Consider the following 23,527-nt stretch of genomic DNA (forward strand, 5'->3'; position numbering starts at 1 on the left):
GGCTCGGGGCTGTCGACCTGTTGGTCTGGAGGTGTTGCTTGGGCGGCGGCGATGTCGCCTGAGGAAGCGGTGTTTCCATCATTCCGGTTTTTGATGTGGCTTTTGTTGACGAGCCCGTGGCCCCCTGGTGAAGCGGTGTTCCAGTCCCTTTGGCGGCGGATTTCGAGGATGGTTTTGGACCGCGGCACTGCTGTTGGCTGCACTGGTGAGCTTGGGGCGTGGTGGTGTGATATTGGTGAATCAATGAGATCGATTGAGCCATGGACCGTTGCACGAAAATCGGAGCCATCCTTATAAGGCCAGTGATGAATCTAAGACAAAGAAGAGACAAAGGATGCAAAACAATAGAGGTGAGACTGATGTGGTCTTTAGCATTGTTCCACCGAGACAGAGCTGGCTCCTGATAATGAGGGTACAACTCGGGCCACAGGAATCGAGCAGCATCGGCCGGCCGCTAACCGATTATCTTTTAGCTTTACCATCCCCTCATGTTGATTGCACTACGTACAAGCTTTCGCTACTGATGCTCTATTCTTTTGGGAATTGTTTGCGCGGGCGTTGTGACGGGCGCGCTGAACAGAGGCTAAACCAGGCGCGGGGGGGAATTCCGTGTGTTGCAGCCCCACCACTTCTAGCTATGGCTGTTAGGGAGGCACTGATGGCACCCTCACAATGGCTTTCAACTTTTGTGAGTGGCTGATGGAAATCCGGCTCCTCTTCTGGCCCTTCCTCCCGGAACTTCCTCCCGGAAGCTGCGTTGAGCGGCGTGGGCTTTCGTTCGTCTGTTCCCTCGCGGATCGTTGGGTCTGTTTCAGAATAAAGTCTTCTATGCGGATTGCAGGGGTTTGGTCCAGATAAAAGAGGGCATCGGCCTGTATGTAGTCCAAAAAAGCTTTGCGATAGCCGCGTGGAAACCCTGAACGCTTCTTCCCTGACCTTCGTCTTCAGAATGGCACACTCGTCCGCCATTGGGGAGGGACTCGTGGACGCGCCACAGACCCCGCCGCCGTATTAGCAGCCCGTCGCAACGGAGAAACAGGCTTTGGCCTTCTTTGACAGGTCTATTGATGTCGTCGTATGTACCGCGGCGTTCATGGTGGCCGCCTTTCCAAGCCGCCTTTGGCCAGCATCAACGCCGCGGCGTGCACAACTGCTCCATCATGTTGACAAAGCAAGCGCCCCCCCTGGAGAACGTTTCGAACGCCCGGTGTACTGTACTCCATAATTGCCAACGCGCTGCGTACTCTCGGCCGGCCACGACGAGACGGCCGGACCCAAAGACCGTGCTTGGCGATGGCCGTCCCTCCCGCGAAGGCATAGATCACTCTCCTGCGCGTGCATGGGGGCCTGGCCACCTTGCTCCCTGGCTCGTTCGTCCGGAGCAGATAATTGGGGGACAAAGACAGAAGCCCACCTCGTGCTGAGGACCCATGACGCTGGCCTTTTGCCTTGTTCCTCTGACGAGACACATGCCCGGGGCTTGTCTGGGTAATCGGTTGACGCCACACAAGATTGCACTTGCGCAGGTCCTTTTCGATCGACTGTACCAAGTAGTAGTGCAGCTGTCGCGGGCGCGCGCGAGTTGTCTGATAGCAAGAGACGCGTAGCTTGTTTGAGCTAAACGGCTTGGAGATTGGCGCTCCTGCGCCCTGGGGGACGATCGGCACCCGAGAACTGCCGGTCGGTCTGGGATGGGCGCGCGCTTGATACGCTTCATGCTGATATACTGGCTTACCGGAACGGAACGATTGCCAGTGCGTCGCCCTCGCGTAGAGCCGCTACTGGAGAGGCCAGAGTGTGGTGTTTGCGTCTTCTCGCGGGTGAGCATGGGTGATGGTGGGAAGATGCTGGCCCAAACCGACAAGGGGGCCAGATGGGAATCCTCCACCAATTGCAGAGGTCACACAGCAGGCCGCAAACAATTTCACGACGCATTAACCTTATTTATTTTACTGGACCCTCAGGTAATACCTATTCGACTCAGGTTTCTCAGATTTCCGCATTTATTATTTGATACAGATTGATGTGGCGTGGTGGCTGGCGGTGTGAGTGGTGGCACAGGGAAGAAATTTTGACAGGAAGGGTTTGCGGAACATCTAAGTAAAGGAAAAGAACCTTGCTGGAACTGATTCTTTGTCTTGGTATTATACAGTTCTCAGGCAGTACCCAAAAAAAAAAATCGAAATTGCACCGTGGACTTCTGCTCCGTCACGCGGCTAACGCTGCCTTACACAACCTCGGGCGGAAACATCTAATTATAGAAAAAAAAGAGTATCAATGCAACCGCGCAGTGTGCTTGGCGACGATTGGCCCACGAGATACAGATACGTGGATACAGGGTTCATTGCACCCGAGGTTGCATCGAGCCTTTCTGCAACAGTCCGGCAAGACCGGCTTTCCTCAGCACCACTCTCTCCTTGTGCCCCAGAAACTGCAAACTATTGGCCACGACTTCATATCCTGCATATCTCAGAATAGAGGGCTTCTTTAACTACAACGGGTTATTCCCACGTCTCTGTGAATAGGTCGGAGACAGTCTCTCCCGGTTGCACCGGCCATGACAACTCGCCAGTGTCGTCTTGGCAGAGCATCTTTTGAAGCCCTCACCGACGCATTCTCGGCAAGAACACACATACATGATGGGGCGCAGAACAAAGACGCGGCCGGGATGGCGGACGAAAGGATAACGAGCACGGTCATGTTTGCTTCGTTGACGGGCTCATTGCACGTGTTCTGGCCCACGGCCCGCTGCCAAGAAAACCTCGCAGATATTTACCACGAATGTAGCAGCCCTTGGCAAGCATCTATATGTATTATCTATATACTATACTCAGCCCTGCGCCGCTCAGATTCAACGCGAAGTTGCGCATAAAGTCCACTAACTCGGATATTGGTCGACTGAGCGCAGTTGTCCGTTCCTGAACCTTAATTCACCCGAAACTTGCAACTGGAGGCCAACTGGCGGACACAACTAGTGCTCGGTCCTGCTCTTATTGCCTGAGGACCCTTGCTTAATCCCTGACAAAGTCCGAGTGTAGATATCACCACCTGTTGCGTTGCATTGAGGAGCTGTTGTAATTATTCAGGAAACTCCGACCCAAACACATGAGTAAAATGGCCCCTATATATTCAATTTTCTCTTCTTGTCCAAGTGTATCCAACTTGTCCAATTTCCACACTCATTTTCCCATACTTGGACACGTCATTCGTTTGCAGATTGAAAAACCACTTACACCACTTACATCACTTTTTTTTTCCCCTTCTCTTCAAAAGTCAAAACATGAGAATCACCAGCGTCCTCACGGCTCTCTTCGCCGTCTCCGGCGGCGTCTCGGCCGCTCCCGTCAGCAGCAGCACGCCGGTCGAGGTCAACACCCGCGGCGTTTTCGGCGACGGCAGCCAGCGCCTCGGCAGCGACATCCAGAACCTGGCCAACAACGCCGGCACCATGATGGAAAAGGGCGGCGCGGCGCTCTCCAGCGCCGTCGTCCAGGCCGGCCAGGGCGCCGACAAGGCCGTCAGCGACACCCAGGCCGTGGTGCAGCAGGCCGGCCAGGACACGCAAAGGGTCGGCCAGGACGTGCAAAAGGCCGGCCAGCAGGTCGCCGCCAACGTTCAGGGCATGGCGCAGCAGGTCGGCAGCGAGGTCCAGGGCATGGCGCAGCAGGTCGGCAACGACGTCCAGGGCGTGGCCACCGCGGCTGGTCACTTGGCCAAGGGCGCCAGCAACGTCATGAACGGCATCGGAAAGGGACTGGCCAGCTGTGCCAGTGGCGAGAACCCCGCTTGCAACAAGTGAACGAACCATGTTGTTGATCTTTTGTATTTAATACTTGACTTGTATACGTTATATGCTAGAGGGGGCAATTGCAAGATAGATTTCTCATCTGTATACTGGGGACGAAGATCTCGACTGCTTTCCATAGTTCAAAGCAACTTTGTTTTTTAAAGACTGGAAACATAGAAATTACAACCTTGATAGCCACGTAGCATAATACGATAGCTAAACTGTATATCTTGGAATGCATCTAAGGCCCTTGATAAAAGTCTATGAAAATATCGATCATTAGCCCACAGGCAGCCCTTGGAAGAAGCAGCCGCCGGTTTTCCGACCTTTTTTTTTCGGTGCGTGAAACAGTACTCCCGAATGCAAAAGCAATCCAGCCGTCCGGAGCGTTAAACTTCGGGGTACGAGTTCCGCGATCGGGACGAGCGGCGCGCACCTCTTCCCCTGCGTCGCTCTCTGCGCTTCTCCTCGGCCCTCAGGCGAAACGAGCGCACGGCGTCCTGCAGGCGCGAGAACAAGTCACAGATCCACGTCCAGAACCCGGCCAGCAGTCTGCGCAAATGGCCAAAAAACGCCTCCCACGGCACCACGTACACGAGCAGCGCCGCGGCCGCGCCGGCCCCCAAGCCCCATCCGGCGGCCACCAGCGTCGCCTTCAAGCCGATGCCGGCCAGCGCGAGCGTGCTGCTCCCGTCCTCGTCACGAAACGAAACGCCCTCGTTGTCCGCACCCGCCGCCGTCGCCGCCGCCGTCGCCGCGCCGCCCGTCAGCACGCCGAGGATGGCGGCGGCCGAGGCTTTCCAGCGGCGGCCGCTGCCACGCCCGCCGTGCGCCCGCCGCTCCATGGTCTCCAGATGGTGCCGGATCGCGTCGACTTCGTATTCGTCGAGCTCGTCTTGCTGCTGTGGACGCAGGCGCGCGGCGGGGGACCGCACGAGCACGCCCGGGCCGGTCAGGAGGCTGTACCCGGAGGGCTGCCGGCGGCGCCACTCGGCCATGGGCACATCGCAGAAGCTCGACGACGCGCCGAGCGTCAGGCTCCGCGTGGAGGAGGAGGAGGATGGGGTGTGCGGCTTTGCGCCCAGCACGGCGAGGGAGCGCACCTGGTCCCCGACGGCGAGGTCGAGCGAGCTGACGGCGCGGCTGGCGACGACGGCGAGGCTGCGCTGGCGCCGGAGCGGACGCGCCTCACACAGGGCTTCGGCATTGAGGAGGGCGGCGGGGAGTTGGCGGGGCGTGCAAAAGTAGACGCAGGGACGGTGGTGGTCTGTTTGTGTATGTGTAAGTGTCCAGTCAGAGTTGGGAAACCTGGGGGAAAGGCGGGAGGGGGGCCATACCTTTCCAGAAACGCAGCTTGCGGCGCCAGGATTCTTGGAATAGATTCGCCGAGGAACGCTCCAGGGCTTCGACGCACTGGGTGCTGCCGACGGCGATGATGATGATGCTTTGGGAAGTGTCCTTGGCGAGGAGATCCTGGAGGGAGGTGAAGAGCTCCGTGTATTCCGAGGTTCTGGACATGGTGTTTTGAGATTGCTGGGAGGATTGGAGCTCTTGTTAGAACAAGAAGGAATGGATGGCAGGTTGTCAGGACATACCTTGGTTATGGATGGACTTGTTGCTGGTGGGAAGATCTGGTAACGGCAGAGATGCGTCAATCAACAGCACCGAACCACTCGCTTTTCTCTTGCGTTTGATTCTGAACACCACCCAATGCGCATACATGTGTATATTTATAGGTCGAGGGCCGTTCCCTACTTTTTGCCTCTTTGGCGCGCCGGCTCTCGCCACAGACTTGTATCCGGCGTGAGGCTGCCTTATTTCCTGTGCCTTGTACAGTTGGCCACTGCAACGGCAACGCACCCTGTTGAGGCTCTCGTATTAGTCGCCTGCAACGACATTCCAAGTCCCTGATACCTCTGCGAGCGCCCCAAGTGATGCCCGCGCTGCGTGTTCCTGGTACCCAAGCTTCGGCGGGGGCGGCGAAAAAAAAGGCACCCGAGACATGCAGCAGCAGGCAACGTATCTGCACGCGATAATTGACAACACGCCACAAGCATGGCAAAAGGCGAGGAATCTTTCTCGGCCTAATTTGAATGGCAATGGGGAGTGCGTGGGGGGCCGGGAGTCCCCATTCGTTCCTGACTTTGCAAAGTTCATCTCGTGACCTTGTTTTGCTTGGACATTTTGCTGAGCTGTGAAGAGTCTGGAACGCAGGCGTGCACGCAGCGGCAAAGGCAAAATTTTACCAGCCTCAGATGCGGGAGCGCCGCGCAGACACCATGGCATTCAATTTTCCACGAAAATGCAGCAGTGTACATCGGTAACCCGCATCAATTAGGCAGCAATATTGCCTTGTTGTTGTTGCAAGTACCAGGGGACCAGGTTGGCCCTTGGTGCAAATGTTAAATGTTGTGCAGTCTTTGTGCAGGGGGGGGGGGGGGGGTCTTGCATCAGATCTGGCCTTGCCTGTTAGGCCAGATCCGCATCGGAGATCTGAGTCGTCTCCACCGCACCAGGAGGCGTCGGCAATAAGTGCTAGGTGCATCTGAATCAGACGGTAACTCGGAAAGTCGACTTCCTTTCAAGGCGCACATGGCTTCTCAGCAGTCTGCGCTGACACTGCACATGGCTTCTCAGCAGTCTGCGCCGACACTGGCACGGGCAGTTCATGGTAGTAGAGAGGGCATCCCAGACACCTTCACGCTTGCGCGGCTAGACAACCAAGCGCGCCAGCCATGCATGACTCGGCACAGAAAATTAGCAATAATCATTACATTACGTCTTTCAGAATAGCTACCGATAATCCAAGATACTATAAAACACAAAGTATCCAATATTTTCACATCATTGGCTTCCTCCCATAAACATGAAAGCATACCGAGAAATTCAACCATTCAAAGAAAAAAAGCTCTTTTTGTCGTAACAGCTCTAGTTCGACCAAATTGTGCTCTGGCAGCTCGTAAACTCACGTACGCCCTCAGTAGACTAGGTAGGTTAGGGTGCGCCTGATAGCACACGGGTATCAAAAAAAATTACAGACGTCCGTCAAACACGTCCTTTAATACTCGGGTTTCTCCGTGTAGATGGGAGGGCGCGCGTTGTCCTCGTCCCAGTGCATGGAACCCTTCTCATCCAGAGTGCAGCCTTCGTCGGAAATGCGGATGACCTTGGAGGTCTCGGCAATCTCCTGCTTGGAAACACCCGCGATATCTTGAGGGATCCAGAGGTTGGGCACCTGCTTGTAAGCCGCCGGCGGCAGGTAAGCCTGAGCAGAAGCCTCGGCCGAGATCTCATCGTGCAGATCGTAGTCGTTGGCAGGGATGAGCCTCTGAAGAACGTGGTAGTCAGAGTAGATCCAGGGCTTGAGGAAGCGCTGCAAGATGTTGCCCTTAGGCTTGGCAGCGGTAGGCGCAGCGACAGAGCTGCCCTTGGCATGAGCACCATTGGCGCCATTGCCAACAGAGGCACCGTTGGCACCGTTCCCGGCAATCTCCGCCTTGTCGTCAATGGCGGCGCCCGTGCCAGCAGTGCCAAGGTGGCCAGCGCTGAGCTGGGTTTCGGCTTCCAGGCTGGTGGGGATACCGCGCAGCAGAGGACCAAACGTCTTGAGAAGAGTAATATTGTACAAGATGGTGAAGAAGACAAAGATACCCATCAGGACAGCGGGGCCAGGCGTCTTGGCGAGAACGAAAAGAGCAAAGATGCAGACCTCACCAAGGTAGACACCAACAAAGAGCTGCTTGAGAGCACGGGGGTAGATGAGACCCTTGGTGTCCACAGTCGTCTCGCTAACAAAGATCAGGTTGTAGCGGTAGGCGAGGTAGAAGAGGAAGAGACCAAGCGTGGACCAGAAGAGCATGAGAGGGGCAATGACCGAGTACGTAATGCCAATCACGACAATGTTGGTGTAGACGGGAAGGACGCTTCCCCAAAGAACACCAGCCAGCGTCGTCCACTTCTCGAAGAGGGCGCGGGGGGTGCCAGAGAGGTACTTGTAGAGCACTCTGAAGATGGCCAGTCCGACAACCTGGGTAAGGGTGCCAATGGCAATCGTCAGACCTTGTACGATAAAGTACGAGATGTAAAAGTTGGAGGCCTTGGGAATGTTGGTAGCAAGGGCGGGAAGGATCTTCGACGTGTCCTGGGCGATCTGCACGATCGAGTCGGCGAAGGCGTTGGTCATGGTGCGGATGAGGAAGACTTGAATGACCTGGAAAATGAAGTACGTCTGCTGAGTGAACAATTCAGACTCGGTGTTGGTCTTGGCGCCAGCGAGGTGAGAGAACCCCCGCATAAAGACGGGAACAAAGGACATGAGGATGGCGAGAGCAACCGAGGGCAGCAGGTTGGAGACTACACCCAGGATAACGGGTGGGATGGACCCAATCCAGGTCAGACCAGGGAGACCCTTGATGGTGTCGACGGAAGAAATAACACCGATAATGGCAACAGGAATGGCCCAGAAGACGATGAGAGCAGTGACGCCAGCATAGACAGCGTAGCGGCGAATGACGAGCTGCCACCAGGGGAGACCAAGGTTCTTCCAGATGACATCCTGGGGCTGGATACCAATAGCCTTGGGCTCCATGTGGAGGGCAGTGTGATGGCTAACGCTCTGGTAAGCATCCTGGGCCTGACGCTGGGTGTTGAACTCGATGAAGACGGCGGGGACCTTGGTGTAGTTGCCAGAGAGGTACTGGTCTTGGGCGGCCTGAACCTTGGGGATGCTCTCCCTGAGCTCGGAGCGGCCCCATTCAATTGTGTCAACCTTTTTGCCGAGGAGGCCTAAGAAGCCGAGGCGGTGCGAGGGGCGCTTCTTGTCGGGAACCCAGCGGGAGGCGATGTTGCCTGTCTCAGCGTCGCGGGTGACGGCGGCCTGATCCTCGGCATTACCGCCCTTCTTCTTCAGCTCCTTAGCGCGGGCCTTGTTGACGGCCTTGATGAGGGTAACCTCGCCCTTTTCGAGCTTGAGAGCGGTCTCGTCACGCTTGTTCACCTCCTCTTCGAGCTCCTTGACATCACCAGCAATCCAGAGGTGACGGATAGCACCGGGGTACATGGCCTCGAGACGGGCCTCGTTGAGATAGTCTTGGGGGACGTTGGTGAAGAGGACGGTGCGCGACGAGATGCGGCGAGCATAGTTGGGGTGGTTGAAGAAGGCGTTGCGAATGTTGATGTAGAAGATGAGCTCGCGGGTAATCATGTACATGATGAAGCCGTAAACGACCCAACCAACAAAGCAATGGGCGTAGAAGTAGTTTTTGTGCGTCTGAGAGTCGACATTGCTGAAGGAGAGAACATCGAGTTGTTTCTGGCCCCCGCCGCCAGTCGCATTGACGGGAAAGAGGATAGGCCAGGTGATGCAGAGACTGACGAATGCGATGGTAGTGCAGACCTTGAGGTAGCGGATGAAGAGATAGGCGTCGAGGCTCTGGTGGCGCAAAGCCGTCTCGTCAGGAAGTCTCCAAAACGGGCCGATCCAGTTGAACCAGCCTTTGGGAAGCGCGGGCGACCGCTGGCTAGAATTGCAAGGTTAGAAGTAAGGTTCGCGGTGGTGGCAACGGCGGCGTGATTGGCGGCGCAAACGGCGGTGGTTGTACTTACTAGGGCCGTAGTGACCCGAGATATGCTCTCGGTTCGTAGAAGCGCGTCTGAGAACGTCTGGCGACGAGCCAGATGATGAAATAGACGGCGGAGAGCACTAGAACAGGGACCAGTGTCGAAATCATGCCTGAGATACAAGGGTAAGCAAAAGGAGCACAATACAGCTAGCGCTGCTGCGCGTGAGGGGCGACGAACCCGAAAGCGACGACGACGAGGTGGTTTGACTCGAGCCCTGATTAGGATCTTTGGCGAGGGCATCATTGATCCAGCTGAGAAAGGCGCCCATGGTGGATGAGGTGTCGACTGCTACGTGCAGCGACTAGAACGGGTGTTGTGCAAGTGGTGAGGCCGACGTAGTGGGCGGTGGCAGGATGTCGCGATTGGCGTACAGAGTAAAAAGGGAAAACCGAAGAGCGGTCCGAGTGGGCGAGTCGGAGGGGTTTTGTCCTTGTTGCGACCAAGAGAAACTAGTTTTATCGGGATGAGCCAGGGCGAGACAGCAGCAGTCGCGTATGGGGAGATTTGAGTTTGCAGCTAATCTCCAAGGTGTGTAGACTTGGTGGCCCTTTGGTGTAGCAGGACCGCGAGCGATTGTGTTTACACGGTATGGAGTACAGAGTACGCTTGTGGCCACTGCAAACGGCAGGAGGGCGAGACACGGGGTGGGCACTGAGAAGGACAAGAAAGAGGAAGCTGAGACACGAGAATGAAGCCTGGGCAGACAACAGTATTTTAAGAAGAATCGATCGCTGTTTGGAGGCCCAGGGAGAAGCGATCAGGCGCAAGGGAAATTAATAGGAAGCTAGCCCAAGGAAAGCTTGAGGAGCGAGCTATGGCTACGCATCGGCGCACTACCAAGCGGTACATTATAGCAGGACTGGATCAACGACGTAATAAATCAATGTCTTGGAAGCCAGGCAGCCCAGAGTGTGGCTTTGACGCTACTAGTAGCGCTGAAAGTGGAGGACTGTTGCTGTTCTCTAGAAGTCGAGAGTCGTGGGCACAAGTAGCAATTGGTAGCAAAGGCGATACTGTCGCCAGGACTGGTGGGGCACGGATTGGATATTGGAGTGGGTGCCGATCTGGAGGTGGGGCCAAGTGGGGGCGATGAGACCAGAGGAGCTGAAGTTTCTCTGTTCAATCCTTGAGAGTGTGGCCCAAGTACAGGGGATAGCGAGGCCCTCTGCGAGCATGTGAGCTCCAGACAAGGCCTGACGCGCTGGAACTTGCAGGAGGCTTGCAGCAAGATGTCGGTACTGCACAGTGCGCCGGGGTCCTTGGAGTGCCGGTGTTACCCAGCCATGTCTCACAGAGGAGGCCGACTTTTCGTTTCGAGATATCTGGCTGTAGAATTGTCGAGTTAGGAATACTACCTCGCAGGAACGAGAAACAAACTAAACTACAGTCGCTTCTCGCTTGCATGCTTTTGTCTTGCCTACTGGTGGTCCTTACCACATGGCTGTGTCATCAGTTCGGCGTGCCCAAACCTACCAGTACACGTCGTGCTCGATCCACCGCCATTCCAGCCACACCCAGCGGCATGCCCATCAACAACCGCAACAAGTCGGCAGAACAAGCTGCGTCGTGGCTTCATCTTGGCAGACTTCATACTGCTGGTCTGTTGAATGCCCACTACTTCGTACATGTCTACTTCGTCTCGACTTCGGAAGTATTCTTGATTTTTACTTCAACTTATTTTCCTCTCTTACGCACTGCACTGTCCCCACTGACTGGACATGCAATCTTAAAAAAATTTCCAGAGTCTGTGAGGCAGGCACTGGGAGTCCCGATGGCTCTGCTCTCAAGCCTCCCCGTAACTAGCCCCCTGTATCATCTCTGGGCCGGATGAACTGCGCCCCACCTCAGAGAAGAATGGCCTCAGATGCCAGTTTGTTGCCATTATTATTATGACAGTTGAATTATTACAGGGACCATTGCCAGTGGACCACTCATGCACCCGTCACTTCATTACACTTTATTACACTCATCAACTCGACACTGCGGCAATGCGTCCTCGTCCTGGCCCCTCGTTGCGAACCCCTGCACAGCTGGTCGTGCAGCGCCACACTCACACTGCCACATCGACACAGCTGGCAAGTTGCAACGCCTGCAACGCCTGCAACGCCTCCACCTGCCAACTGGCAAAATGTTTGGACTGCCAACTGTCAGTGCCACCCGCCAGCTGCCTCGTCCGTTTGCTCGATTTTCATCCGTTAATCCTGATCAGCACCCTGTCACTTTGAACTTGGCCTCATCCCTCCGTCCTGACCCATCTTGCATCACACCCTCTTCTTCAACATCCGACTCAGTAAACGCCACCATTGATACACATTACCACCCACACTAAATTCTTCTCGGCTCACGACGACCCGACTGCTTGGGCTGTGGCTGCATTTGTGGTCCCAGATGTCGCTATCCAGTCAGTCACCTATATGACCTGTCGCGAGCACTCAACCACCACAATAAACGTTCAAATGAACCTTCAAAGATTCGCTCGATACGCTACACTTGCAACACGTGTCACGGCCTGACTGCGAGACAATTCCAAACACGGTCCCTCGCCTTCATTGAAGACTCTGACCTAACGTTAGTTACATCCTGTCTCCCGGGCTCATCAACCACGGGTTGTCCCAGACACTGTCTACACGGGCTGGTCAACCACGGGTTGTCCCGGATATGCACTGTAATCGTCATGACAGCCAGCCATAATCCCGGACCATCTTGCAGCAAGGGATGTTACCGAAAAAGATGGGGATGCGAGATTGGCCGGGGTGGAGAGCAAAGTCTCTTTGCGGCTGTCGATCCGTCCGCGTTAGCAGCCGCGCATGCCCAGGCAAACAGGATAACAACCTGGGATACTGAGCTGCACATTGAGGAAAGATTTTTAATCGGACCACAGTTGGTGCCTGGTCTCCAGTGTTCGACTTGCGAATCCGGTCCAGGACCTCCGAGCTAATAGCCGGTCAGGATCTCGCGACCTGTGCCGTGAGGCTTGGCGGGCGTGCAGCTCCAAACCTTGTCCAACAGTGGAAACAGCGGTCGACTCCGTTGATCATGACATCATCACACCTCCTGTTCGAATCTGTTTTTCTGGCCGGAACCGACTGCTCAAATCGCACTGGCTGCTCTGCGCTATCCCAAAGCCAACACGCGTATGGTGCACCACCAAACTACTTTGGGCGACTGACTGTCCGAATCACAGACATCTCGCACAGCCAACCTCACTCGATCGTGTCGCCGGAAGATGCTCCATATTGAAATGGCAGGGCATTTCTCGGTTCTAAATCACTTATGTGTGAATTTTTAGTCATACCAAGGCAGTCTATCATCCCACTTCCCCAAACTGTTCCTATGGCTCCGGCCGCCTCTTGATCATGCAGCTATGTGGTGTGTCAAACAACATAAAGGAACCAAGGCTTTCAAAGCCAGCTGCTAGATAGAGCGGAATACCTGCTGGCGTCGCAATCAAAAATGCGTCTCTATTTTGCTCCCGTGCCTTTTCCATGCCCCATTCAAGTAGCATCTTTCCGATTCCTCTACGCTGTTGGCCTGGGTCGACTCCAAGGTAGTCAAGATCTGCCGCTTGTCAGTATCTTCATGCACAATTCGCAAATACCTCGTCAAGACTCACACCACATGTGATTCGAGCCATCCTTGCCGAGAGATTCATTCGTGGCCGCTCCGCTCGCGCAGCGCAGCTCCTGATATGCCTCCTCGTCTAACGTCTCGCACGGGACAAGCCCCTTGGTCATGGACTCGCCCTGCTGGCCGTCTGGCAGCGGCTCCTCCCACATGGAGAAGCCGACAATCTGGTCGTCGAGCTCGTCGTCCGTTACTACCATGAGGATGATGCGCTCCGTGTGCATCTTGAGGCCCTTGCGCGTGCGCCTCCACGCAATGGCAGGGTCCTCGAGCCGGGGCACCGCCGGTTGCAGGCGCTTCGGAAAGAGGTTCCGAGCGATGGCGTCAGTGGCCGGGTCAAAGGCGATGGTGGCCAGACGGGCAATGGCGTCTGTGTCGGCGTCGGTGGCCGCTCTCATTTGTAGAGGCATCCTGCTATGCTAATGTTGCGCTCTACTTGTGAAGAAGTGTATCATTTCTGGAGGACAGTCTGAAAGGCATGTGCCGGTTTTAAAGTCTAGGTCCCGGCCCCGAGCGGCTCTGTTGAGCGCGCCCTCCGGAGTGGGGACGGAGGGCCGCGGAATGGGGTGAGAGTCATCAACTTGGTGTTAGTCAGGCCGTCGCGAGAGTTGGCTCTCAAAGTGTTCGTAAGTCGGTCATTGCTACCAAGTAGCAAAAGTGCAGTGCTGCGACTACTCGGGGTCAGTCGGTGTAGACGGTGCTGTTGCGTCACCGACTGATTGATAGTCGTGCTTTACCAAGAATCCAATGGGTTGCTGTACTGCCGTGTTTTCTGTGGGTAAGCAACTTGTTTGACGACTCATCAGGCACTCGATCAGTGCAGTAGTACTCTCCAGGCCGCGGGCTCTTTGATAGGTGCACTAACATTGAAGATAGTTTGACAGGATTCTAGGGCTAGGAGAGGAACTTGAGCTGGAATCCATGCGCTGGTATGTTCATTCACCTACGATCGGAACAGTACCTAACTACCTTCGATGCTCACGATGAATGGGGCTGGTGGCGGGGTGAACCTGGCTACTGGTGACCGTGGTTCTCAGAACCAATCGGGTTATTAATCAGTTTTTGCAAATAGTACATCTGTTCTCGACCTTGCTTCCAACGCTGTCTACTCATTAATAAAGGCAACTGCAGAGAAGTGTCGAGCTCGTATTGAGGCCGACTTACAACAGTTACCCTGGAGCAAATTCACGTGGAGTCACACATATGCCGGCGTGCATTACGCGGCATACTAATCTGTATGCAGTCCATAGTATGGACTCACAACCATACCACCTTCCAAATCCGTCTGGCACCGTTGTCCCTTGTTTCGAACAGCGGTCGTTGAAGATTAAATCAAAACGTTACAATTTACCATTTGGCGCTGCCGAGCAAACCAGACGCTAGTTACCAGCAAGGAAACGTTTCGCTGTCTAGGTACGTCTTGGCCTTCACCCTGGTCCATAGGCTCGCCAACTTCCTCACGGCGCCCTCACCGATTCTCCTTTGCAAGCATCACAGCATTGAATAATATTGATTTTTCCTGTTTATCTTTTATAAAAACTTAAAAGGAAAGAAACTATCCTAGCGCCATCGCAAAGCACACTGAGCTTCGAAAGCACAGTAACCGCGCAAGTGGACAAACCCCACACCACCTAAAAATGTGGCATCGCCGTGGCAACCACCGCAAGCAAAACAAAAAAAGTCACCGTCCAGCCCACCACGCCTCACGCGCTTGGAGTCGAATTGACATTAGGACCGTTCTCGAACCACCAGGATTTCACGTCGATGCAACCCATTGTTGCGTAGCGAGACCACCGGACCTGCTCACCTGGGACGAATGGGATGCCCCCCCCCGTTTTCCACAACCGTGGCTGGCGGAAAAACCCTACCTGCAGTCGTTCAAGCAGAAACCATCTGATGCTATTTGCTCATCTTGATAAGCCTGCTGCCACGCACCCTCCAGTGACTTCCCCCCCTCCTCGTTGCTAGTTGTTACCAGGATCCCCGCTTCCTTGGCCTGGATATACATAGACTGCGGACCGGCGAGACAACCCATTGTGCCTCATTTCAGCCTGCTCTGCACAGGGCGAAAATTACTTTGCTTCTCCCTTGCTTCCCATTCCTTACCATCTTGACCTTTGCCCTTTTTTTCACGAATTAGTATTCTACGCTGGTGACCACAGACTTATCATTCTTGGTGTATATCATTCTTGTTTGCTTGTGTCAGGCTGGTCGTACCAGGTGCCGGTGATTACGCATACGTGGCGCGATTTCGACTTGGACGAAGATCTACATAATACGAAATAACGAGTTGACCGACAAAGTCTGGAGCATCATGGTTTGAGAAGGCGACGACAACCAAGATAACACGAACCCCCTCGCCTCCTCCATACGCAGACGCACTATATACCCGAACATACCACAAACGATGGGGTCACAATGGAGACCCCGCGCTGTGCGACGGCCACGGCGGACTGCCATAGCAGCTCTACTGGCGCTGGTCACCGCATCGACGACTGCGGCAGCACACCAGTTCCCCTATGTGCCGACCCAAATCCTCACGCCCGACTGCTTCAGCAAATCGACCTGTCACAGCGCCGGCCAGACGTACATGTTCAAGCAGGCCGACGACGGCAGCGTGCAGTTCCTGTCCTTCGATTACAACAACAAGCTCAACGCTGACCTCGGCCCCAAGTTGCTCTCCAGCCAGCTGCCCTTTCTCACCGATGCCGACCCTGCGACGGCCTTTGGCGCCGTCCGCACCGCCAACGGCTCTGTTCTCGTCTACGCCGGCGTCTGCGGTGGCGATGCCGGTGCCGTCTGGTCCTTTGACGAAAGCAAGGACGCGGGCGCCACCGTCGGCAGCGGGGCCTGGACGAAGCGTGGCACCCACAACACGGCGCAGAACACGAGCCCCGGCGACGCGCCCTTCTTCCTTGGCGGCACGCTGGCCTTTTCCGCCCAGCTCGCGCCCGTTATGGACCAACCGACGCTGTACAGCTACGGCGGCATGTGCGAGACGCCGGGCACCGATGCGACGACCTGGCAGGCCAGCGCCAACTACACCAAGATGATGATGAGTCTGACGCCGGACAGCGGGGACGCGCAGACGGACTACAGTGCCTCTATCGCGTCGACCGCCGGTCCGCGCTTGCCATTTGCTGGTTTCACGCTGACGCCGCAGCCGCCTTCAATCACCAACATCTCGGGTACGATAACACAAAAGACGACGTACATCCTACTTGGCGGGCACACCCAGCAGGCCTTTATCAACATGAGCACAGCGGCAGTGTGGAGTCTGCCCGAACAGGCGTGGTCATACATTGACATCAAGCAGCCTGTGAGCAAGACGGCCAACACGGAGCTGATTCGCAGCGGCAGCATGAGCAAAAGGGCTGACGTCGTGCCCGAGGTCACGAGCCGGTCCGGCCACACGGCGATTCTTAGCCAGGACGGGAGTGAGGTCGTGGTCATGGGCGGCTGGGTGGGCGATGTCAACACGGCGGCGGAGCCCCAGCTCGCGGTGCTCAAGATGAGCCAAACGTACAACTCGTGGATGTGGGCGGTGCCGGATGCGCAGCCCGACGGCGGCGGTATATACGGGCATGGCGCTGCTCTGCTGCCGGGGAACATTATGATGGTGTATGGCGGCTGGACAATTAACTCGAGTGATACCGCGTCGACGAGCAAGAGAGCGACACCAGATACCGCGCGATTCCTGAACTTGACCTCGATGGCGTGGACGCAGGAATATGAGCGACCATCCCTGAGCCCAAGTGATCCTGACGCGCCCAGCGTCGGATCGGGTGGTGGAGAGTCGAGCAGCCGCTCCAGGAAACTGGGCCTCGGCCTAGGTTTGGGCCTTGGTCTTGGCTTGTTACTTGTTATCGGCGCTATTGCGCTGTTCTGTTGCCTTCGCCAGCGTAAACAACGAAAGAACCACAAACGAGATGAGGCCGCCCAGGCCATGGCACAAGATGCCGAGTTTTTCAACGACCGCGACGACGTCATGGAGCCACCCTCCGGCTACGGCCAATGGGGCTGGTTTGGACAGCGAGAGGGTCACCAAAACAACAACGGCCATTCTGAGAAACAGCAGACGCATACCGAAAAGGCCCAAGGCGGCTACGAGAGCCTGGCCATGAGCGGCGGCTCCGGCGAAAGAGGCCCCATTACAAGAAAACCCGTCAGCGGCCAGCTGCGTGGAGGCTATGTGCCCTACCTGCCGTCGTCTGACGGACGCATGTCCAACTTTGCCTCACCCCCGGGCCAGATTCACCCGATTCTGGAGGACGACGAGGACGAGGACCGCTTCCGCGAAAAAGAGATTCTAACACCGACGTCAGAGGTGCATGCCGATCCGTTCCAAACCCCGCCGCGCACCGCCCACAATGCTGCGGCAGCGGGCGTGGGCGCCATGGCCGGTGCGGCAGCCATGTATGCCATTCCTAGCCGCGGCACGCCGAGCCCCGAACGGCCGGACCGCGACGTGCAGGAGTGGTCATCAGAAGCGGATGGTGGTGCCGAGGCACTTCTCACAAGATATGCCCGCAATCGCGCTGGTCGAAGCTCACCTACCCGCGGTGACTGGCACCACCTATCGGCGTATCACGACGACGACTCACGGAGCGGTTCCAATCTCTCCGAGTCTACGCGGAGTGCCGCGGATAGCTTGCTCGCAGGCGCTGGTGTGTACCATAAGAAGACCGCCAGCTCCTCATCGGGCAGCTACCGGACGGCCAAGTCTGGCTTTGGCACCCTCCAGGCCGAGGCGCCGAGCCTGCTCCACGGTAGCAGCTACGACGACTACGACCACATCCCCGTCCCAGGGTCACCCTCGAAGAACAAGCCTCGGCGCACGTGGCTGGGTTCTCTGCGCCGCGTCTTTTCCGGGTCCGAGTCGCCGTCGCCAGGGTCGTCGATGCGCGAGGAGAGTCCACGCCGGCCGTCCCTGGAGCGTGTGAGCGCCGACTACGAGGCACCGCTCGCCGGCGTCAGCGGTGAGATTCTGCGTAGGAAGCAGGGCCGCCGCGACTGGAACGTGAGCGACCCTCCGCAGGGCGACCAAGACGAGGCCGATCTCGGCGGCAGCAAACGTCGCGTGAGCGGTGCGGCCGCCGAGGTCGAAAACGACTGGGACATTGAGCGCGCCGTGGAGCGGCGGATGGTGCAGGTCATGTTCACAGTACCCAAAGAGCGGCTGCGGGTGGTCAATGCCGCCGACAACGATAACAACGATGACGACGAGGACGACACGCCAGCGCCGCTGGCCATCAACAAGAGCAAGGCCAAGCCTAGTGCGCTGGTGCTCGACCCGCCGCGCATTCACGAGCCGCACACCGCCGAGGTGCTCGACTCTGTGAGCCAGCTGTCGAGCCAATCTTCTGGCGCACACTCGCAGAACCTACCGGCGCCGCAGACGGTGGTGCTAGGGCCCCCGGACGAGACGCACGTGGGCGGCAGCCAAATGTCGCCGTTTATCACGCCCTCGCTGCGAAGCCTCACGCCCGTGACATACGGAAAGCGCTCGGGCGAGCACGACGATTTCGACCGTGAGACGATGCTGCGCATGAGCCGACAGGGCGCGCTGGCGGAGCCGGGCCTGCTGCGGGAGCGGTTCGCGGAGCCGCGCAGGAGTCACTCAACTGATGGCGATGGGCAGCGACCCTCGTCGACGGCCGTGTATGGCACGGCCGAGGCGGTGACGCTGGAGCGCGCGCGCGCCAAGTCGAGGGTGCTGCAGATGGTGGACTCTATTGAAAGCCGTGACGGGAGCCCGGAGCGCAAGGAGTCACAGTCTCCTAGGGTATGAGTCGGGGTGAGAACCCATGTGTTTTTATTTATGTTATGATATTTAGCTTGGCGTTGTTTGTGTGTTGCTGCATTTTGGCCATTTCTGGATCTTGGGGTTTCTTCGGTTATGGGTTGACGAGGCGCTTTTTCAATGGATTTTTGCTGCCAATGTTATGCAATGTTTCATGTCTCTTGTCAAGATTGTAAAGAATGACGTGCATGGGATATCGGGAAAGCGAGACGGATCTTGGGTTTGAGTCTAAGAGGACGTTGAAAAATTTATTGGAGTATATAATTTCTTTTTTTTTTGCTTCGTTTCTGAGGTTATTCTAGTACACAATAAATATTATTAGCCAGTTGGAATGTGTTATTTGTGGCAATATGTGATGGTTCATGAACAGTAATGATGTTTTCTGATTGCAATGGAAGAGCGACACATCACGGATCAAGTTTTACCTTGACAGACCAAGCGAAAAGATAGTTGATTGGCATCTTCCTCCCGTCTACTGGTCCTAAAGAATGATGGGTAATTAAGGTGATGGACTTGTCGGAGGGACTTTTACACACATGGAGCCAGAAAGCCATGGGCCCAGTATCACGCATAAGTTATCCGCGTCGCAAACGCCCCCCCCCAGCAGTACTTGAATAGGTGGTCTCTGATATTGGGACCAACAGGGAGGAATATAAAGACTCTTCGGTATCCCGCCAGAGGTCGAGTCAGGTGGTGTGGCTATGCTTGCCTTTGCAATTTGGCTGGGATCATGCCAAACAGGCAACGCATAAAAGAAAAGAAAATAAACCGCACGCGTCATGGGCCGCGGCAGTTTTCTTATTTTCTGCGGGGAGAGAGATAGAGAGGGGAGAGCCGGCTGGCTTCTGCGTTGATGTCGAAATATGAGCCCGGGTGTTTTCAGTCCGATTTCGCGGCTAAATTCTAAAGGTTGTATTTTGGTCGTCAACGACTTTGGCGTTTGGAGAACAATAGCCAAAGACTCTTCTTCTACTGGGCTGCCAGCAGATATCGACAGGGGTTTTTTTTTTTTTTGGCTGACTCTTTTGTCATCTTCATCGTTGTTCCTATTCAACGGGCCCTATACAATGGCAATCTTATTCCATTTTCTTGTGGCTTGGCGAGTCATGAATTCCTTACTCGGATTGACAATGGATAACTAAAGCAACACGCAGCAATTTGGCCGAGATACGTCCCGGCAGCGGAATCCTCGGGGTCAAGTGAGTCCACACATCATCTCCCGTCAAATGCATGAACATGATCCCTTGAGACGGACCTAGACCAATGTGCCTCCCATCGTGAATCGTGTGTTATCCTTGCAATAGTCATGAATCCTTGGCTGCCTCGTCATCTTCTCTCGTTGTCAACTATCATGTGGTAGATAGGGGCGTCGCGACAAGTATATAAAGTAGACAATTCTCTGCCCTATTGAGCCGTCTTCTTCACAATCCTCTTCCAACAATCTCATTGGATCCCTCCTCTACACACAAACCACCAATTCCTCAACGATACCTGATTCACTATAGCCATCATGATGCACCAGGCTGCCGTTACACTGACCGTGGCGCTGTCGGCTTATTCAGCCGCGGCGGCCACCATTGACAGGCGAGTTGTCGGCGGCGAGGATGCCAAGGAGGGCGAGTTTCCCTCCGTCGTTAGCATCACCGGCACCAACGGTATCTGCGGCGGTGCTTTGCTCGACAGCAAGACTGTGCTTACTGCTGCCCACTGCCTCCAAGGAGTTGTCTCTGTCAGGGCGGGATCGGTGGTAAGTCCCACCCCCTTCCAAGCAAAGCAGGGCAAAAAAGCCAACCCGGGTCTATATAGCAACACCGGGCAGGCGGTGTCGAGGCCAAGATCGCATCCAAGGCATACCACCCCGAGTACATTACGAACCACAAAAAACCAAAAGAGCCCTATTACAACAACGACATTGGCATCATCAAACTAGCCAGCGCGATTGAGACGGGCGACAACATTCGCTATGCTACCCTCCCAGAAGAAGGCTCAGATGCCGTGCCCGGTTCCATGGCTGTGCTCGCAGGCTGGTACGTGTCAACTATGGGAAAGAAAAGAAGAGCCACGCTTCTTTGCTCGGTGATTGGAGGATATGCTGACAGGAAGGAAACCACTATTAGGGGCACGCAAAAACCCACATTCAGACTCGGGGGCGATGCAGCCGAGCGCATGGCCCGGGTGACGCTCCCGATCCACGACCGCAGTGTGTGCGACAAGCTCGACGCGGGCGTCCAGGGCAGACAGACGCTGGTGTGCGCGGGCGGCGACGGCAAGAACGCGTGCCGGTACGACAGCGGCAGCCCGCTGATGGAGCAGGACACGGGACTCGTCGTCGGCGTCGCCTCGTGGGGCATCCCGGACGCAGAGAAGCTCATGTGCAGCAACGCGCCTATGCTCTACACCCGCGTCAGCAGCTACCTCGGCTTCATCAACCAGCATCTCGAGGGGGGGGCCGCCGCAGCACCACCCGCGACGCCGGAGCAGCCGGGTGGTGGTCCGCGGGCCGACGAGGACAAGCTCTGCTCCACGGCCGCCGGGCCCAACAAGTACGGCGTGCCCGAGGACGAGTGCCGGCGCGTGGTCGCGCAGTGTGCTTTTGAAGAGAAGCAGAAGAACGAGGTGGCGAGCAACTTTGACGGCGTGGTCCGGTGCGCGGATGCCCAGCTTCTGGCCTAGACAAGGCCGTGGTCAAACTTGACGGGGTGCTGTGCATGGATTTGCCATGTTTTCTTTTGGGGCAGAGAAGAAAGAAAGAAGCCCACGCCTCCTCTAGTCAAGAATAGAATGGAAAATACAAGTCTTCATAATTGGCTGTCTTGGCTCTTACTCAGTAACACGCCCAAGGCAGCCATCTACCCATTTACAACCTGCATATGTACGCTTCCATTTTGTATTCGCAAAGAATAAAAAAAAACAATGCATCTTATGTGTTTCAAGCTTTGTAGACGTCGTTGCGCGCCAGGACAGCCTCAATGACTCTCTTGCCCGGAAAGTCAAGAATAACCACCCCCGTGCGGCCGCCACTCCCACCACTGGCCTCGAGCCAGCGGCCCGTCTCGTCATTCATGCCCACGACGGTCCTATTCTTGGGCCCGGCGGCCGCCTCGATTGGTAGCACGCCGACGCTGGCCGAGACGTGGGCCAGGTACAGCGCCTTGTTGTCCTGGACGTCGGCCGCCGCCCTGGTGAGGGCGTCGCGGATCGCGGTCCACTTGTCCGGCAGGTGCTGCACGTCGGGGACGATCCAGACGTCCTCGAGCACCATCTGGTCGCCTTCCCAGGCGATGCCGTACTTGTTGGCGGGGCCGCCGTTGTCGGCGGGGAAGTTTTGCAGCACCAGGATCTTGGAGCGCAGGTCGCCGAGGGTGGGCAGCGGCGCGGCCGGGTCCCATTCGTGCATGTGGCGGCCGGCCAGCTTGGCGGTGATGCTCGAGTTGTGGCGGTAGTAGTTGACGGCCTGCTCAAACGTGAGCGAGTTGTGACTCCCGAGCGGGCCGCCCTCCTGCTTGAGCCGCATGATGATGGTTTCCGACGGGTTGTCCGCCAGGAAGCCAAACAGCTCGAGCAGCACGTCCTGGTAGGAAAAGCCCGTGTCGCCGTCGCCGTGGTAGATGCGCAGGGCGTCGTCGCGCAGGCGCGCGCGCACGTCAAAGTAGCGCAGGCCGGCGGCCAGCTGCACCGTCAGGTTCACGTTTTGGCACTGCAGCACGTCGCTGCCAATGGCATACGTCATGGTGTCGTGCGTGCCGGGCACGCTGAGGCTCGTGAGGCGCGTGTCGTTGCGCAGCGCCGCCATCCAGGACGGGTGGCGCGCCGCGGCGGCGTCGAAGCTAAAGGTGCTGTGGAAGCCGCGGTAGCAGCCGCCCAGGACGGCGCATGGCGCAGTCAGGAGGAGCAGGGTGCGGAGGAGCAGCATGGTGGCGAGTATGGTGGCGCCGATGAGGATGAGCCAGCACAGATGGCACGTTCGTGCGCGGCGGCGAGGAGGCGAAGAAGGGAGCGGTTTGCCGAGGAGCGGCGAGGATGGCGGGGATGGCGAGGATGAAAAGGAGGATGACCGGGAAGGAGGGCCCGGAAAGGGGCGGCTATTTGAATGCGACCTCATGGTCGTGAGGAAGGCGTGGTTCGCCCCTTCGCGCGCAACAAACAGATGGCGATCAACGGGGCGACTCCGCCGTCGCAAGTTGAACCCGCCGGTCGACTTGTTCGAGAACAAGGTATCCGTTATACGCAACGGCACTTGAGCCTTGTATATTTCTACCACGAGGTTGGTGTTGACGATTTCGGGTTAGAAGCAACATGCAGCTTGATTCACGCCCCCCTTGTCGCTGCACAAGAGAGACAAATCCACACGGCCAACGGCGCCGTCTCCTTGTCTGCACGTGGGCGGCCATCGCTGTAACTAGCGAGGCCAGGCGACAATTGCTCCCTCTCTAACCATTGGTCCACTGGATTATTGTCCAAGCATGATTCTGCATTTTATTTGTTCTTCGGACCTGTCGGCGTTGAACTGACGCTCGATAATAGCTGCGTGGTCGTGGATGCCTTTGTGGCTGATAATCATGGCCATTGCATTCAAAGAAACCAATCTAGCAACCGCGGCAAGTCATGTGCAATGTACTGTATTTCGCTATCAAATACCACACAGAATTATATTTTCCTCCTGTCCCTTGTCCAGTCACCTCCCGTGGCCC

The 23,527-nt window shown here is 56.4% G+C and overlaps 6 protein-coding genes across 6 annotated transcripts; 3 read left to right on the forward strand and 3 right to left on the reverse strand.

Moving 5' to 3' along the window:
* Positions 1-2,668: 2,668 nt before the first annotated feature.
* On the forward strand, positions 2,669-3,799 carry CCM_09296 (uncharacterized protein; the record flags this gene model as incomplete). Its single annotated transcript, XM_006674430.1, has 2 exons — positions 2,669-2,796; positions 3,295-3,799. The coding sequence occupies 2 exons, from the start codon at positions 2,669-2,671 to the stop codon at positions 3,797-3,799; spliced, it is 633 nt and encodes a 210-aa protein (XP_006674493.1).
* Positions 3,800-6,845: 3,046 nt separating this feature from the next.
* Positions 6,846-9,677, reverse strand: CCM_09297 (DUF221 domain-containing protein; the record flags this gene model as incomplete). Its single annotated transcript, XM_006674431.1, has 3 exons — positions 6,846-9,306; positions 9,392-9,518; positions 9,587-9,677. The coding sequence occupies 3 exons, from the start codon at positions 9,675-9,677 to the stop codon at positions 6,846-6,848; spliced, it is 2,679 nt and encodes an 892-aa protein (XP_006674494.1).
* A 3,063-nt stretch (positions 9,678-12,740) lies between these two features.
* On the reverse strand, positions 12,741-14,474 carry CCM_09298 (GNAT family acetyltransferase, putative; the record flags this gene model as incomplete). The annotated part of the gene is made up of 5 exons (XM_006674432.1): positions 12,741-12,967; positions 13,023-13,452; positions 13,899-13,976; positions 14,295-14,318; positions 14,385-14,474. 5 exons carry the CDS (start codon positions 14,472-14,474, stop codon positions 12,741-12,743), a joined length of 849 nt encoding a protein of 282 aa, XP_006674495.1.
* Positions 14,475-15,440: 966 nt separating this feature from the next.
* Positions 15,441-19,062, forward strand: CCM_09299 (uncharacterized protein; the record flags this gene model as incomplete). Its single annotated transcript, XM_006674433.1, has 2 exons — positions 15,441-18,818; positions 18,871-19,062. The coding sequence occupies 2 exons, from the start codon at positions 15,441-15,443 to the stop codon at positions 19,060-19,062; spliced, it is 3,570 nt and encodes a 1,189-aa protein (XP_006674496.1).
* A 1,284-nt stretch (positions 19,063-20,346) lies between these two features.
* On the forward strand, positions 20,347-21,509 carry CCM_09300 (trypsin-related protease; the record flags this gene model as incomplete). Its single annotated transcript, XM_006674434.1, has 2 exons — positions 20,347-20,583; positions 20,643-21,509. The coding sequence occupies 2 exons, from the start codon at positions 20,347-20,349 to the stop codon at positions 21,507-21,509; spliced, it is 1,104 nt and encodes a 367-aa protein (XP_006674497.1).
* Positions 21,510-21,765: 256 nt separating this feature from the next.
* On the reverse strand, positions 21,766-22,938 carry CCM_09301 (Phosphatidylinositol-specific phospholipase; the record flags this gene model as incomplete). Its single annotated transcript, XM_006674435.1, has 1 exon — positions 21,766-22,938. The coding sequence occupies one exon, from the start codon at positions 22,936-22,938 to the stop codon at positions 21,766-21,768; it is 1,173 nt and encodes a 390-aa protein (XP_006674498.1).
* Between the last annotated feature and the right edge of the window lie 589 nt (positions 22,939-23,527).

The sequence above is a fragment of the Cordyceps militaris genome (genome assembly GCF_000225605.1).
Source record: "Cordyceps militaris CM01 unplaced genomic scaffold CCM_S00008, whole genome shotgun sequence".
Classification (NCBI taxonomy): Eukaryota; Fungi; Ascomycota; class Sordariomycetes; order Hypocreales; family Cordycipitaceae; genus Cordyceps; species Cordyceps militaris.